Genomic DNA, 16,282 nt, shown 5'->3' with positions numbered 1-16,282 from the left:
AGCCTACCACAATCTTCTTAGGAGATTTTGCTCCCTCCCCCAGACCTCTTATCTGCTGCAGAAGGATTACTGCAGCTAATGGTCCAGGATACTTTCAATTTTAACTTTTTATGAAAAACAATACAGGCAAAAAATTATTTTGGTCTCAGTAAGTACAAAATCACAAACTGTTGTTTATAAAATTTTATATAATGCTTTTTTGGGCTAGTAAGAAATGGCCAGCCATCCTTTGTGAGAAAGGATGCCAAACATTTAATGACAAATAAACTCCATTTAATGACAAATAAACCTGTTACTAACAGGTTCCAGACAGAAAATTCTAAGTGGATATGAGCCAACCAACAATATGATCATTTCACAAGAGCTTTAAATTTCTTTAAGGAAAAGAATAATTGTCTAGACCAAGGTTAATCAGTTTCTCTTAAATGGCCAGATTGAAAATATTTACATGTTTCAGATCAAGAATCAATATAGAAGATGTTACTATTAAAATGAAAAATCGGTACTTCTAAATCATACACAATGGTGAAAATAAATGTTACCTCAATAAAAAATGTAAAAATCATTCTTTGGTCCTGAACCAAACAAAAACAGGTGGTAAGATGGCTTTGATCCACATGCAGACCTCTGACTTAGGTCACATGAAAAAGCAAAAGAGATCTCTAAAGCTATTTCAAATCTTGTGTAATATGTTGGTTTCTTTTCAGTTTCAGACTATTGTTTCAAAAATCCATGGTTCCTAAGTGATGAGAAAAAGAGAGAGAGAGAGAGAGAGAGAGAGAGAGAGAGAGAGAGAGAGCTAGTACCTTATTAAATCATCCCTGCTACCCTCCCGTTTGCCCTGGCTAAACTAATTATTACATCAAATTAACTTACTGGGTTCAATTTTAGATTATCTAACTTCATTGGAACATAAAGATGAATTAAAAAAAAGAAACAAAACAGAAATCTAAGATGCCTAAAAGTAAAAACAAATAAACAAAAACACCTTCCTGAAAACTATTTTGCCTACAGTGGAAAAAGCCAAGAAATGTTAAAAATAGATTTTAATAGATTTTAAACTCTAAAGTGCTACATACATGGTGTATTTATTAGCCCTTCCAAATTTTACTGGAAGATCTGAGATGAAAATTTTGGTGTGATATTTGAAAATAATGTACTGACGTTATTCGTTGACAATACCTGGAATAATTTCCCTGGAAGACTCTCAGGCATGGTCTCTGTATAAAAAATACATATTGGTTTCAGTATGACTATCTGATTGCCCTATATCAGGGCAGATATTTATTCATTCTTTTCTTTGATTTTTTAATTCATGCTTTCATGAAGTTTAATTTTTAATGACCATAGTGAAGTTTAATTTTTAATGATCATAGTCCTAGTGTTCAGGCATTGAGGCTAGGAAAATGAATGATAGAACTCTTGCCTCCAAATAAAGTCTAGAGATGTCAGAATATTTTTATTCTACTATTTCTTGATTTTTCTGCCTGTAACTCAAAACATAGAAACATTTGACTGAGAAATATATGCTGATCTTCACTTTAGATTTAATGTATCTCCCTGAATTCATCATCATGGTTCACATAAACAAATGCTTTGTTTGCTATAAGCTAGTTATGTGATTTCTCAGATTGCCTAAATGTTCCAAGGCTCAACTACAAGGAAGAAGTAACAACTACTTTACTTTATAGAATGGTTGTAATATGCTGAGAAATAGCTATAAAGTATTCAACACAATTCTTGAAAAATAACTGTTCAATAAATAAGAGATATTATTTTTAATTTTATGCTAGGATCAAAGTTTTTCAACTTTTCAGCAAACCTGAAAGATATGATGTCTTCTTTAAATACCAGTAGCTCTCTGATGTCGTCACTACACCAGGCTATGTGGCCCTTCATCACACTAGACCAAAGAGTAACCTCATTGCCATTTTCACTCTTTTTTTTTTTTTTAAGATTTATTTACTTTTTTATACAAGCACTGGGTACAGTCAGAAGCGCGGGAGGGTGAGAGAATTCACCAGAGCCAGAGCAGGGAGCAGAACAGGCAGACTGACGAAGTACACTGCTGAGGGGAGCAGAAGTCCTATAGCAGTCATTTGAAAGAGGAAGGACCTTTCTGACTCAATGTTTGCTTTTTTTTTTCTTTAAATGATAAAGCTGAGTTTTCAAGAGGTTAAAAGACAGACCAAGACAATTGTATGCAGGAAGCTGAAGAGTCTGGCCCTAATTTTCTAGTGCCAAGTTTACTTCTTTTCAGAGAGAACAAGAGTTAATGTAACATACATGCAAAAAGGAACCCATGTTAATATTCATACTCAGAAACTTCCTGAGTATAAACAAGCAAATTAACATGCAGATCAAAAAAATAGGTAAACCTGATCATTGTTAAAATCAGAGCCTTTCTCTGTAGAAAAAATCTGCCAGTTAGCCTAAAAGATAGAGAAAGGTACAGTGTGTTAGGAGATAAACTCACTAACATTTGAAGTTATGTTTCCAGAAAGAACTAGATGCACAAACCTAAAATGCTGCCCCTTCATGCCAGTGCACTCTCTGATCAGGCTCTACCAGAACCTGCACCTTCTCTGCTGAGCAGCATGGTGCCTAGGGAGTAAGTCAGGCCATAACCTTATCGCAGGGATTTTCTTTGATGATCTGAAAGATCCTCCAGAAATCGAAATGGGTCTTTATTTTCCCTGAATTCTGTAATTTTTAAGACTTAAAAAAAATCACAGAACTATAGGATTACCTTGATGTGTCAGACAAGGATATTAATATTTGGATATTAAAATAAGCACCAGAGGAGAAATTTAAAAAACATTGTATTCTCCTTAAAATTACCAAGACCTGGTCATGGAAAACAGTAGCTAAACAATGTTGGTACTTGCTAGGAACAATGTCCTTTCCATTTTCTCACCTCTTTGCAGAATGAGGGGCTTTAGCAAATGTTTGTTAGCATTGTGCTGGAAAGTGATAGTTATGGGTCACTCAGTGCAGACATCGATAGGAGAACCATGTGAGGAAATGAACACTACAAAGACATCTATATAACTGGCCCAGTTCAGAGGTGACCGCTCAGAAGGTGTGAGTACTTGTGGCATTTCTATTCATTACTCTGCCTCGTTCACTAAGGAGGAAACTGTGTGCTGGTGGGGGGTGTCTTTGGTTCTAGCAAAAGGGAGCCTCTCTTTCTGTATCAAAAGCTATTCAGGTGAAAGAGGTTTCTATTCAAGGCAGAGAAGAAATGTTCTGAAGTATTTGTTTCTCTTTGTTACTGAGGCTTTGGTCCTATTGCATATTCCCATCTATTGCTGTTTGTTGTTGAATCCTGACATATTAAACTGTTGCTTTACTGAAGTTCAGTGTGATCGTTCTTCAAATGAGTCCCAGTTGGAGCCCTTGCCGTCCGCATGGCCCATTGCCCTCACACCCTGACTTCATAGGCCAGTTTGCATTCTTCTCACCCCCTCCCATAAACTTAAGTATGTCTCCACTTTGACAGGGAGATGCCAAATGTCACTTAAGGGAAGGGTCTTCTTGTCTCCAAAACTGTGCTTGTGCTTCACAGTACATGTCCATGTTACAGAGCAGGGAGAGGGGCACCTCAGAACCCTCAAACCTGCCTGCTCTAAACAGGTCCTGCCATCCACTGCATCAAGACAAAACATATAGACCTTTAATGGAAAGGAACTTAAATACAATTAGTGTGCCATGCAGAAAGACGAAGAATATAGTTTCCAAATCAAGCACCCAAAGTTACCCATCCCCTTTTGGGTCAATGTCCTGCCAAACAAGGTTGGCCCAAAGCAAGGCCTGAAAGCCTGCCCCAAGTCTAAAGCACCTTCTGGTGGGGGCCAATAGAAAAGGGTCAGAAACAGCCAGACAAGTCTGGGAGGAAAAGAGCAAAATCAAAATCAGGACAAAAGCTGCCACTGTTAACCTCCCCCTGGGTCTCTCACCCACATCTTTGTCATCCAGTCCACGACCAAAAGGCAAGCATGGTTTCTTCACGTGTCTCCCTGCTCCATGTGCCTCTTCTAGGCCTCCTTCTGGCTCCCCATCCTGCTTCCTTCCTTCTCACTCTCTTCTCCAGCTTTTTCTCCTCCCTGCTCAGCTCCAGCCTTCTTTGGAACCTCCCCTTTTCCTGGGGAGCACCCTGTTACAATCAGAGTTTATAATCATGTATTTGTACTGGTATTTGATGAGTGTCTGTCTTGTATCACTAGATTCTAGATTTGATAGCTTCTCTTTCTCTCTCTGTATATATATAGATATGAACACACACATACATATATATATATATATATACACATATGCATATAAATGAAATTTGGTAGGTAGATATTCTATGTATTATCTTTCATTTTTAATTTCTGAGAATGGAGCTTATGCATTCTCATAGCAATTTTTTTTTTGGAAAGAAGAATTTATGATGTTGGAATGATGAAATCTTCAGCTATGATTTAATAATACAAGTTGCATTGAAGTGAACATTTCCTTCTGGAAGGGTCAGAGTTCTTTTATTTCCTCTCCCTTCATACTTGGATATAATGACAAGATTAAAAACATCACTGTCATGTTGCCAATTTCATATATCAAAAGACAATTACAGGACTGGGTTCAGGACAAGGCTAACTCCTTTAGCAAGTGTCTGTGGGCGGATATGTTGTTATTTAACTGATCAGTGTTGTAGATTGTAGAGAAACATTCATAATGTTAAAATTAAATTTAAAAACCAGATGAGAAATATTCCATTGTGTATATGTATCACATCTTCTTGATACAGTCATCTATTTTTAGGTATTTGGATTGTTTCTATTGCTTAGCTGTATGGGGAATATAACTAAGATGAAAATGAATACATTGTGCAAAAATGAAAAATGATGGAAAAAATATATAAAATAAAATAAAATATGAAAAAAAAAACAGATGGGAACACACACCATGTCATTCAGTTTTGTTTTTTAGGTTTTTTTTTATACTGTATCATTGTTATTGAGGTAACATTGCTTTACAACACTGTGTATGATTCAGGGGTATGGGGGCAAAATTCACTAGGTGTATGTTCCCATGCCACACTCACCACCAAGGCACCCATAGGCTCCACCACAGTCCATTGGAGCTTTTCCCCCTTTACCTTACCCCTCTGGTAGCCTAAGTCCTACAGTCAGATTTCTAGGATTTATTTTGGTTTGGTATTGCCTGTTCCTTTGTCAGGTTTCTCTCACGACACATATGAGTGAAATCATCTAGTATTTGTCTTTCTCCTCCTGACTTATTTTGCATAGCATATTTTGGACACTTACCATGTTTCTGCAGTTACAGTCTTTAATACTTTGTACTTATTATCTCGTATAATCTTCATACCCACTGTAGAAAATATTTGCTCTTTCTTCTTATTTTATAAATAAGGAAATTGAGACTTCAAGACTTTAAAACACTGCCTCAGGCCACTCAGTTATTGTCAGAGAAGGGATTTATACACAATAGGCTTGTAATAGTCATACTATGTGGTTTACCCCAAGGGCATATGATTGTCTTTCTGAAAGACTGCCAATGGCCTGGACATGGACAATATGTGTGTGTGTGTGTGTGTGTGTATAACATGATACATATAATGTTAGAACTGCCCATTTTTGGTTGTGTTCTCCTAAAATATTCAAACACTTGGACAGGTGACTTTGGCTCATATTTTGAAAGGTCTCACCAACCAACACATCTACTTAAAAAAAAATCAGAACCTCAGAAATTTTGAGTACCTTATTTATTTTTTGAATAAATAAAAAGAAGATATGCACACACAGGGTCTAATTGAATTTGTTTGTGTGATGAAGCTACCCCAAATGGTTCAGTTGAAATATTTGTGGATGTGTTTTTCTGAATCCAGCAATTACTGATGAGAATTTCTTGGGGCAGGCTGGACACAGGAAAATATGCAATTATGGATCAAGTGCAGTATGACTTGCTTTAGTGCCTGTCACTCATGAGAGCATTTAATGTCACTGTTTCTAGCACGTGGATGACTTGAAAGGAGTGACCTTTAACAACTGCAAAAGGGGCCGAGTAAGAAGCCTTCACTGCATTTACAGGGCCTCTCTTTTTTCCTCGGCTCCCTCAAACTCAAGTTTCTTCTTGTGGGTGTTCAGATTTATTAAGAATCATTAGGTTGGGTTATCTGAAATTCAGAGGCCATTAATGCTTCTTCACCACTCAGAGAAAAGCAAAAATATATTTAATTTTTCACATTAATTGAATATGTTTAATTTTTAGACATGATGTAAAATTATCTATTTGATAATAGGAGATTTCAATTTTAATAATGATTGAACACAACCCAGCACTTATGATGTGTTTAAGCTCATTAAAAGAAACCATTCCAAGGTTTATTTCCAGCTGACATCTATACATCATGTGCTTTCCTGGGGTCTTTAAAGGATTAGCATCCACTCCTAGATATTTTCTTTTCACTCCTAGATACCTGTGTTCCAAATGGTCTGGCTTTTTTGTTTATCTTATTAAAGACTATCCCTAGTGCCTAGAACACACCTAGCATATTTGCGGACTCAACAGTTATTTGCAGACGTTAAGCCCAAAGTCATTTATTGACTATATATATAAATGTTAATCTTGTTAAAATATGCTTAAAGATATCATTTAATTCGAACATGGGGTGTGAAATAATTTCTTCTTAATTACGGACCTTTAGATGTAAAGAAATTTACCAAAACAACTCCATTTCAGATATAAAACCATTGTTTATATACTCATTGTAGCTGTAGTAAATATCATTTTATTGCAACTCTTCCCCATCTTTCTCTTGTTTTTGTTTTTCAGAAAAGAGGCACAGTTAGATGAAGAAGGACAGTTTCTTGTTAGAATAATATATGATGATTCTAAAACTTATGATTTGGTGGCTGCTGCAAGCAAAGTCCTCAGTAAGTTGACATGACTTTTCTTCTTTGACTAAGTTACACATCAAAGCCCAAAGAAATGCGTTGTCCGAGAGCACACTGTCGGGTTGTTCAGGTTGTACACTGCACCAGCCTGGGGGGGGGGTGGCATTCACACACATGTTAGGTTCAGACTACGTTGAGTTCTTTTTCCCTTTTATAAGCTAACTAGAGATGGAGGAGCTCTCTGTCCCTGTTGACAGAAAGTCACATGTTCAGAAAGAAAAAAAATATTGATAATTAGTATAATAAGTTAATATTATAATAATAACAGTGTTATGGAGACAGCAACATAGTAAATGTACTAGTGTAATGCAGAAAATATCTCCAAAACTCCTTTGCAATCACTAGTTCTGTTAGCTCTTGGTAATAGAACAGAGAAACTAAGATCTGCCTCAGACAGAACTCATGAAAAGAAGGCAAATCTTAAAAAAGAAAAGCTTCATGGAAAAAAGTTCTCAAAGCAGTCTCTCTTATTCTCAGAGTACTTAACTTGTAACTAGGCTACAGTTTGGATAAAATAGAATGAGACATTTTAGTTTTGTCAAATATAGCTAGGAGAATAAATACTATGAACTGGAGAACATAACTAGCTCAAAAAAAGAAAGGTAAATTGTTAATACAAAAAATATTCAGCCTCATGGTAATGAAAATTGAAACAAATATGCAATAGTTTTTTATATAAATTAGGCAATTAAAAAAATTAAATCGCTAGTGTAGTTAAGGGGCAGATGAAGGAGAAATTATATATATATTTATCAATCTGATAGTAAATCAAGATGAACTTTTTTGGAGAATAATTATATATCATTAGTCAAAATCTGTTTAAAAAGTGTCCAAACATTTTAGGAATTTTTTTCTAAAAAATTTATTAGATTTATTTGCATTAAGACTTAGGTGTGCTTTTATTATGAAAATTGGGAAAGCCTGTATGTTCAATACATGGAATTAGTTAAATAAATGGTTGCATTACTATGTTGAATATGATAGTGATTAAAATTGATGTTACAGAAAGAAAATAATTTGTACAATGATAAGATGTTAATAAAAAGCAGGACATTAGAGTACATGCTATATGCAACCAATTTGCCAAATACACACATTAATACAAAGAAAACCATTTTTCACTAAGATATGGTCTTATTCATTTGATAGTTTTTAAGATTTTTCTGTAATTTTCAGGAAAAATAAGTATGAATTATGTTTGTAAAAATCAAAAATAAGTAGTTTGTTGTAGAAGTTGAGAAACTGATCATTTTTAAGTACAAATTTATACTGTTAACATGTTAATATGTTTTATTTGTAGATTTAATTATAACTAAATTTTTAAAATTATAATTAAGTTTTCATGTGATTTATATTCACTCTGCACAATAACAGAGACTATTTAATATACTTTTATGTACATTTATCTTTTTTCTTCCAATTAACAATTTTCTACCTATAGTACACTTTTTGTTTGTTGTTTTCCTCTCAAACCTATAAACCAGATCTCAATGCTGGAGAAATCCTTCAAATGTTTGGGAAGATGTTTTTTGTCTTTTGTCAAGAATCTGGCTATGATACCATCTTGCGTGTCCTGGGCTCTAATGTCAGAGAGTTTCTACAGGTAAGCAATTTGATGTCTGCTAATCAAAAGTTTTGAGTTCCTGATTCTTAAACACAAGTTCTAAAATTCACGTGTTATCTCAGTTGGATGGGAATGTGGTGTTGCTGAAATGGAATTTACAGTGACTTCCTAATGCCTGTAAAACAATAGTTACTGGATGGTCTTGAATACATTTAGCATCATATTTTTCTTTAACTTTGTATTGCTGATTCTGACTATGCAAGGTGTAAATGAATGTTCTCGAAAATACAATATAACCTTTTAAAATCTGTTGACCTGCCTCTTTGAAACGATCTAAGTGCTAGTGACGGTGGTTTTATGTGTAGATATATAGCATGGTCTGATTTTCTATTTGGTGGCTCTTCCCAGCTTGTACAGGCAGTTACTAGGATTTAAGCAGTGATGACATTCACCGCCAGCTTGTTGTTGAGCAGGAAGCCCCTGGCTTTCTGGGCTCTGCTGTCAAAACAGATTTGAGAACCATTGCTCTAAGTTACGTATTAGGAAAATAGGAAAACTTCCAAAGTCAGCTTCAGGTAAAGCGAAAGATAAACAATGTCCACCTAGGCCTCGGTCTTCTATTGGTGTTAAAATAACCTTGCAAGTTTTTCTTAGTAAATGACATATTAGTTGAGAGACTATTTTTGGAATGACTGCCCTATTTTAAGCACAGGCATGTGTGAGACCCTCTTCTAGAATGAGTTTACTTTGAAAATGATGTGGTTGTTTGTGCAGGATATTTCCCAACTGGCGGCTGCAAGTTGCCATATCTTGCTGGAAAATGATGTCAGGGTGACACTCGCTGAAGCAAAGCCCAGCCACGAGGGAATGTAAACTACGTTCGGACAGGCTGCATTATTGATTTAACAGCCCAAATAAGAACTTTAGTGTTTAATCAGAATGTCTGTTGTTTACATAGTGACATTTTTCTTATAAACTTAAAGCAGATTTAAATCACGGAAACTGCTTTGCTGCCCTCGGCGGTGGGTTTACCAATTACTGGTGTCAGAAAAGCTGTCGCTGGGAAATGAAGGTGCTGCCAGGAGATGCTTAAACTTCAGCTGGTTGCATTTAAATGTTTTATTTTCAAGCTTGTTATTTTTAAAGGATGAAAGTTTGATAGTATTTGATGAAAGTATTTGAGCATTTGGGATTTTTGAGAATGTATCTCATGATTTAGTACTTTTGTTTACCACCTTATTAGCAAAGTTTCACCTTGAAGTTTCTCTGTCTTCATTTTAGCTTTCTCAGTGAGCATGTCTACCTACAAAGCAAATATTCACATGGTGTTATTATTACTTGCTTACATTTGTTCCTTATGACTATCTGCCGGTCTTGTAATGGCGCAGCAGGTGACTCCCCACTAGGAGAGTCTCCGTATTCTAGAGCCCTCTGCTGTTCAACAGGAGAGCCATTAACCAGAGTGGCCATCAGCACTTGAAGTGTGATGTGTTGGGTGTGAAATGGACACCAGATGCCAAAGACAGTACAAAATGAATGCAAAGTAGCTCATCAATATTTTTCCTTGACTACAAGCGGGAATGATAATGTTTGGGATACGTTGAGTTGAGTTACATAAAATATATTATGAACATTAATATCACCTGTTCCTTTTTTGCTTTTTTTTTTTAAACATGCTACCAGAAAATTTCTCATTTCATATGGGATGAGTCTTAATTGTGGCTTGTTTAGAGGCTTGTATTTCCACTAGACAGCATTATTTTAAATAGTTCTAAATCCTTTCTCTTCAAAGTCAGTTGGAAGCTATAGTTGATAATCATTAAGTTACAAACATTTTTCTCTTTCTTTCTGTGTGAGTGTGGACAATGAAGAAACTAGAAAGTTAGAATACTGTTAAGTTTTCAATATTGTACAGTCAATATTATACAATTCATTTTTTTCTGAGTCTGGCATTATATATCTTAATGGCAAAATGAATGTATTCAACTACTGCTTTTCTTAAATTAGAGATTTGTGTTATAGTTAGAGTAATTAAAAAGAAATTCAGTGGGCTTTTTTTTGTATAAGTGACTATAAAATTTAAAGCAACTGACTTTCGTAGGTTGTTTTAACCTTTGAAATTAAAATTGACATTTTTGATTACATAAATTAATACATAAAAACATTCTTTAGGATAGACTTCAAGCCTTAACAAAAAGAATAAAATAAATTTAGGCCCCATTTGAAGAAGATTTTAAAGATTTTTCTTTTTCACCCCTCTAATTTTAACCTGTCACCAAATCCTTATCTGTTTCCTAAATGAGGACTTTTCAGGATTCTGCTACTTTTCCTATTGCTCTTACACTTCCAGGGAGGCACCTACCATTATCTTCCTGTCTCTCTTGATGAGCCCTCCAATATTTTCATTCTGTAACTCCAGTGAATTTTTCTAACACAAAGTGATATCTGAGCACTTCATTTATTTGCCAAAACCTTTCAATTATTTCCATTGCTTTTTGGAAAATGCCAAAGACAATTAAAATGGTTGAAGCTATTTATATCCTCTGTTATTTCTTCCTCTTCTTCCCAAACCAGCCAAACAGCTTTTTTTAGAAAGGTTTTCCCTATTTTGCTCTTTCCATCATCGGGGTTTTTGTACCTGCTCTTCCCTCTGTCTGAGACACTGTTCCTGTTCTTTTCCACCTAGACAAATCCTATTCATCCAACTAGTCAAATTCTTCCAGAAAATCTCCACTTCTCTCTCTCCAATATCTACCCTGTCAGAGTCAGGGTAATTGGTATTTCTCATGTTTCCATAGTACATTCTGTTTCTCTAACCACAGTTGTTGTCACACTGTATTATCATTTCCTGTTTATTGGACTGGAATGTAAACTTCATGAGATGACAGATTCAGTATAATCTTTTACTGATGGTTTCTCCATAGATGCAATCTGTGTATCTGGGAATGAATGAATATATATATATATATATATATATATGTTTTTAATGAACATTTACTGTTTGTACAAAAATAGGAAGCAAATATGCCAGTGGCTCATGAGAATTATTTGATCAAGAATAGCAAAATCCCATATTGAGTGAGACTATGTAACACAATTTAGAAATGAATCATGGATTCATATATAAAAGACTAAACACACATTAACCAATTTCCCTTTCATGTGGACACGACAAATAATTGTTCATTAATTAATTAGTGAGATGCATTATAACTGTTCGAACCTTTAAAATTTTCATCCCGCCATTTCCATTTCAAGCTCTATGGGAACAATAAAATAATAGCTACTGAAATGATGACACAAGAGAACTTGAACTTAGGTTGGGCAGCTCTGCCCACTCATTATTGTTGCAAGGATGACTTCCCAGGAGTGGTTCTTCCCAGCCTTTATTATTATTAAGAATGGCTGTCTACCACATATAAACATTTTTTTCGCTCTTTCAGTAATTTTAAAAGATTTTGAATACCAGACACAGTGTTTCATCAGCAATCAGTAAAGAGTCTTTGAATGATAGAACTAGTTAATTCTGAATTGCATGCATATAATTTTTTTATTTGGCCCCGACTTTTTTTGAGGTAATACTGCAGTTCATTTATAGAAATTTTATATTCAAAGACACACTCTCTAGATATGTCTGTAGTTTAGCTCCAGAAAAGCATTTGTTTTTCACAGTGAATTTTAACTTCTTTTTTTTCTTTTTGGTTTGTCGATTTAAATAGTTTGGCAATTTAAAATGTCTAGTTTCCACTAGACATTAGACAGGTGGAATTGGTTTTACTTAATATCTTACAAAATCATTAACTTGTGGAATATTGGCTAAAAGTAGGTGATACTTGGGATTTATTAGATTTTGGTTGATTTATTAGATGGAAATATGACTTATCAAAAAGATTTAAAAAAGATGTTATTTTTAATTTTGTGTTTTATATATTTTGCCTGAATATAATGTTTTAAAGATAAGACCATATTTCAGCAAAAATATGTTTTCTATTTTGCCACTTTATTTTAGGGATGAATGTGTGATGCCATGATACTGCCCTAGATTTCGACTTGAAACTTCTAGTGTACTGATAAAAAAAAAAGTGGTGAGAATATGTAGATTTGAAAGCTTCATAAGAAAACAACTAGTAAGCATTGTCAAATTTGACAATATTTTAATATTTCTACCTTAGCCCATGCTGATCCCTACTTTCTAATGTCCTATTGCATTATTGCAGTTGCATTTTCCAAAATTCCCTGCACTGATATCTCCCATCTCACATGGTCCTGCAATGTAATTTTGCCCTGGCCCCATCACACATGGGTCCCCCTTCCTTTTTTCCCCTGAATCTAGGAAATCTAGCCAATAAATCTTGAAACTTTCCAGGCTAGTTCATAAGAAGTCTGAGTATCTAGGAACGGATACTCCTAGGATGCTCTCTTTAGGAACACAGTCTCATGAAATGAGAAGCCCAGGCCATATGGACAGGCCATGTACGGGCTCTCCCTTACTTGGAGCTGTTCCCCACAAAGAAGCAGCAACATCCACCTGAGTAATTCATCTTGGGAAGCCAGCCTGGGGGAGCATCATGATAACCCTGAGTCAGATAATCCACAGACCAATGACAGATAATAATAAATTACTCTTTTAAGCCAATGCACTTTGGGGTGCTTTGATCTGAAGTAATAGATATTTGGAACAGCACTCTATTGGTTTTCTTCTTATTCTTGCTTGTCTGTGCTAGTATGTATGTGTACCTAGTACACATGTTTGCAGATGAGCAAGAAGCTTTTCAATGCTTATGCAAATTATTTGGGGGAAATGTGAGGATTTTCCTGAATAGCTATGAAATTCTAATCTTTCCCTAAATATTTATAATATTTCTTAGAAATATTGCACCATTCATTTTATTTTTAACTTTTGAATCAAAATAATTATTGTCTCAACATCCAAAATGTCAATTTTTAAAACTTGCAATTTTAAAATTGACAAGTGAGCACTTATAGAAGAAGAAAAGTGTTTTAGAACTATAATAAGACTGTTTTCACTTGAGTAACTGGTATATCTCTTCATGTTCCACAAAATAATAACTGTCAAATATTGTATCATATAAGCTGGGGTTTTTTTGTTGTCACTATAAAGCAGAAAAATAGGTGAAATATATGCTACAGCATATTCTGACTACTTGTCTTTTTGTGTTTAATTAAAATAATACCTTTGGAAGGATGCTAATGATAACTGTTATGTAGCTTAAAAATTTCCATTTAAATAATTGTGGTGACTCGGGTATAGCTTCTTTTGAAATTGGGCCCTATATTTAAAAAAAAAAAATTCTCTCTTTTTAACCGGAAGATTATTTCTCATGAAGCAGCTCCAAGATAAAAAGGCAGGAAACATGTCATTAAAGCATTAACTTCTACTACTTACACCCTGACCTTGGTGTTTATATGAGATTGAGCTTTCCACTTTATTTAGGTCTTGCTTATTTAAATTTTTCACGTTCAAATTCTAAAGTGACTTCTTGCTTATAAAACTTAACAAAATATTTTTCAAGTTACATGGTTTTCATAAATAGATGTTTCTTGTTTTTCGGAGGTATGAGAAATAAAAAGAAAGGAAATGCTGTGTCTTATCTTTCTTCCTTAAAAAAAAGATTCATAATGACTGGTTTTTAATATTTCATCCAGATGTGAGCATCAGTTATTTTCTCAAATAACATACATGACACCCTTCTGCTCATGAACTAGGATAAGGATTCTTGGAGACTAAGAAATATCTCTCAGCATTTTCAAGACAAGGCCTTACTCTATCTTTTTAGGTGGGTTATTTTGCCATTTTTAATTAGAAGCCCTGGAAACAGGGAAACAGGTAGTGAATTCCTGAAAAGTTTACCTTTGTAATTATGTATGCATTTATTTTTGCCATGTATATTACGAAGAGGAAATCTGAATTTTTTGAAACATTCCAAGATTTTTGAAAATTAAGAACTTTACACCACATCTCAAAGGAATAATAAATTCTCTTTTTTGTTGCACAAATCTGTGTTGCATACTAAATCTAGAACCCAACTAGAGTGTGCTAGGGCGCCAGCAAGAATTTTTCTTCTGCAAATGATAAATGCTATGTGACAAGATGAAATGGACTTTTGGAAAGCAGAATTCCTAAGTAGAAAAAGTACATTTATTTTGCTTGTAGAAAAAGCCTTAAAATGATATCTGAACACTGAAAATCTCAGAGTAACCTTTTGGCATCGTGAGGCAGAATAAATAGAATGACCAGCTCTCTATCTGTTCCTGTCTTCTAATTTTATAAAGCTAAGACAAATAAAATAAGAGCACATTTGAAGTTTGTTTTATTTCCTGGGTATCTGCTGTGCTGAGATACATGTGTTTACATTTTTTCTATGTCTCTTTTATGTATATATTTCTTTGTAATGTGTCATTTAGCTCTTTTTTCTCTATTCCCACTTGGATATATTTAGAGATAAAACAATGCACGCTTTAATAGGAAACCCCCTCAGTACACATCCCTACAGAAACACGGCTGCATAATTAACTTCCTGTGGATTGTAATGTATAATACGGGGCATGGTTTTCTCTTAGATATTTTGAGAATCTTATTTGGGACCTCCTCAATTGCTGCAAACAAATTTAGTCTTACTCTGCAATATAAATATACTCAAGTTAGAATAATTTAATTTTTAATCCTGAATTCCATTTCCCATAATAGCCAGGCTGTAGTAATCACTTTAGTTTTTGAGGGAATAAAACCAAGCAAAGGAAGCTGTAACTAAAGAAATCCCAAGGGTATTTTTTGTGTTATATACTATCTAAAGAAAATCAATACTACAGTAAGTGATATTAAATCTTTTACACTCCAGGAAAGCACTTTCCTTGTCCATTTAATTAATAATATGTTCAATAAAGTAACAAATCTTGGGGGAGTTGGTTCCTGCAGAGACTTAAGAGATGAACATTCTGACTTAGTCTGTTTAGGTTTTCCACTTTCGTTCAGGTGATCTGTTTCAGCAACATCTTATTATCGATGTTAATGCCTTAATGTTATCAATACCTTTATTTAAATTAAAATGAACTCTTATGTAAGTGCAGTTCCTATTTCTGACTTGTGGTGTAACAGTCTTGGGTCATCCTGGCTAGTTTCTGGCCTTCAGTCCCATCACTCTGCAGCTCATGTACACGTCTCTGTGGCCACCGCTTCATCCTATCTGTTCAACTGTATTAGTTTCCTGCATTAGTGCTGATAACACCATAAGTCACAAGATGAAAATAGATGACAATGAAAATATCTGTGTATGGACTGACAATATATTTTGTAGGGAAGAAATAACAAAATATTTCAATTTTTTGTTTGACTCAAGATTTTTCTTTTAAAATAAGTTATAACAGTGCATTAGGAAGTTTCCACAATGCAGCAAAATTTGATTTTGACTCTGTGGGAAATGCAGAAATATAAAGCTCTTTAGATGATTTTTTTCCCCCACCAAATTTTCTCCCAACTTTTGCACCATCATTAGAAGTGTAAGAGATCTGGGAGGATTATGGAGAGCAACCTCACGTCTCCCTTCTCAGGGAAGAATTTCCAGAAGAACTTATATTAGGAAGAACCTTTGTATACAACAAAGTTAAAAAAGGTTTTAGTTTTGCTGGGGCTTGTAGTTTATTATATAAACTGCCCAACACTTCGCCTCTGCCATATTGGATACTTTCACAAGGCAACAGCAACCTCTAGAGGTGATCAGGGTGAACTGAAGATTTAAGAACT

General features: G+C 34.6%; 1 protein-coding gene across 2 annotated transcripts in view; it reads left to right on the top strand.

Annotated features, from left to right (window-relative positions):
* GUCY1B1 (guanylate cyclase 1 soluble subunit beta 1) overlaps positions 1-16,282 on the top strand; it is a gene marked incomplete at both ends in the record, with an annotated part of 33,117 nt that overhangs the window by 2,352 nt on the left and 14,483 nt on the right. The window contains 2 exons of one of the 2 annotated variants that reach the window (XM_084245059.1): positions 6,835-6,935; positions 8,441-8,559. In XM_084245059.1, coding sequence (XP_084101185.1) covers positions 8,467-8,559 — 93 coding nt within the window. Of the gene's footprint in view, positions 1-6,834; positions 6,936-8,440; positions 8,560-16,282 lie in introns of those variants that run through there. The other variant, XM_084245058.1, reaches the window with a different exon arrangement.

Source organism: Talpa europaea (assembly GCF_964194135.1).
Source record: "Talpa europaea genome assembly, chromosome: 10".
Lineage (NCBI taxonomy): Eukaryota > Metazoa > Chordata > Mammalia > Eulipotyphla > Talpidae > Talpa > Talpa europaea.
Note: the sequence above shows the minus strand (reverse complement) of the source record. Positions and strands in the feature narration are given on the sequence as shown.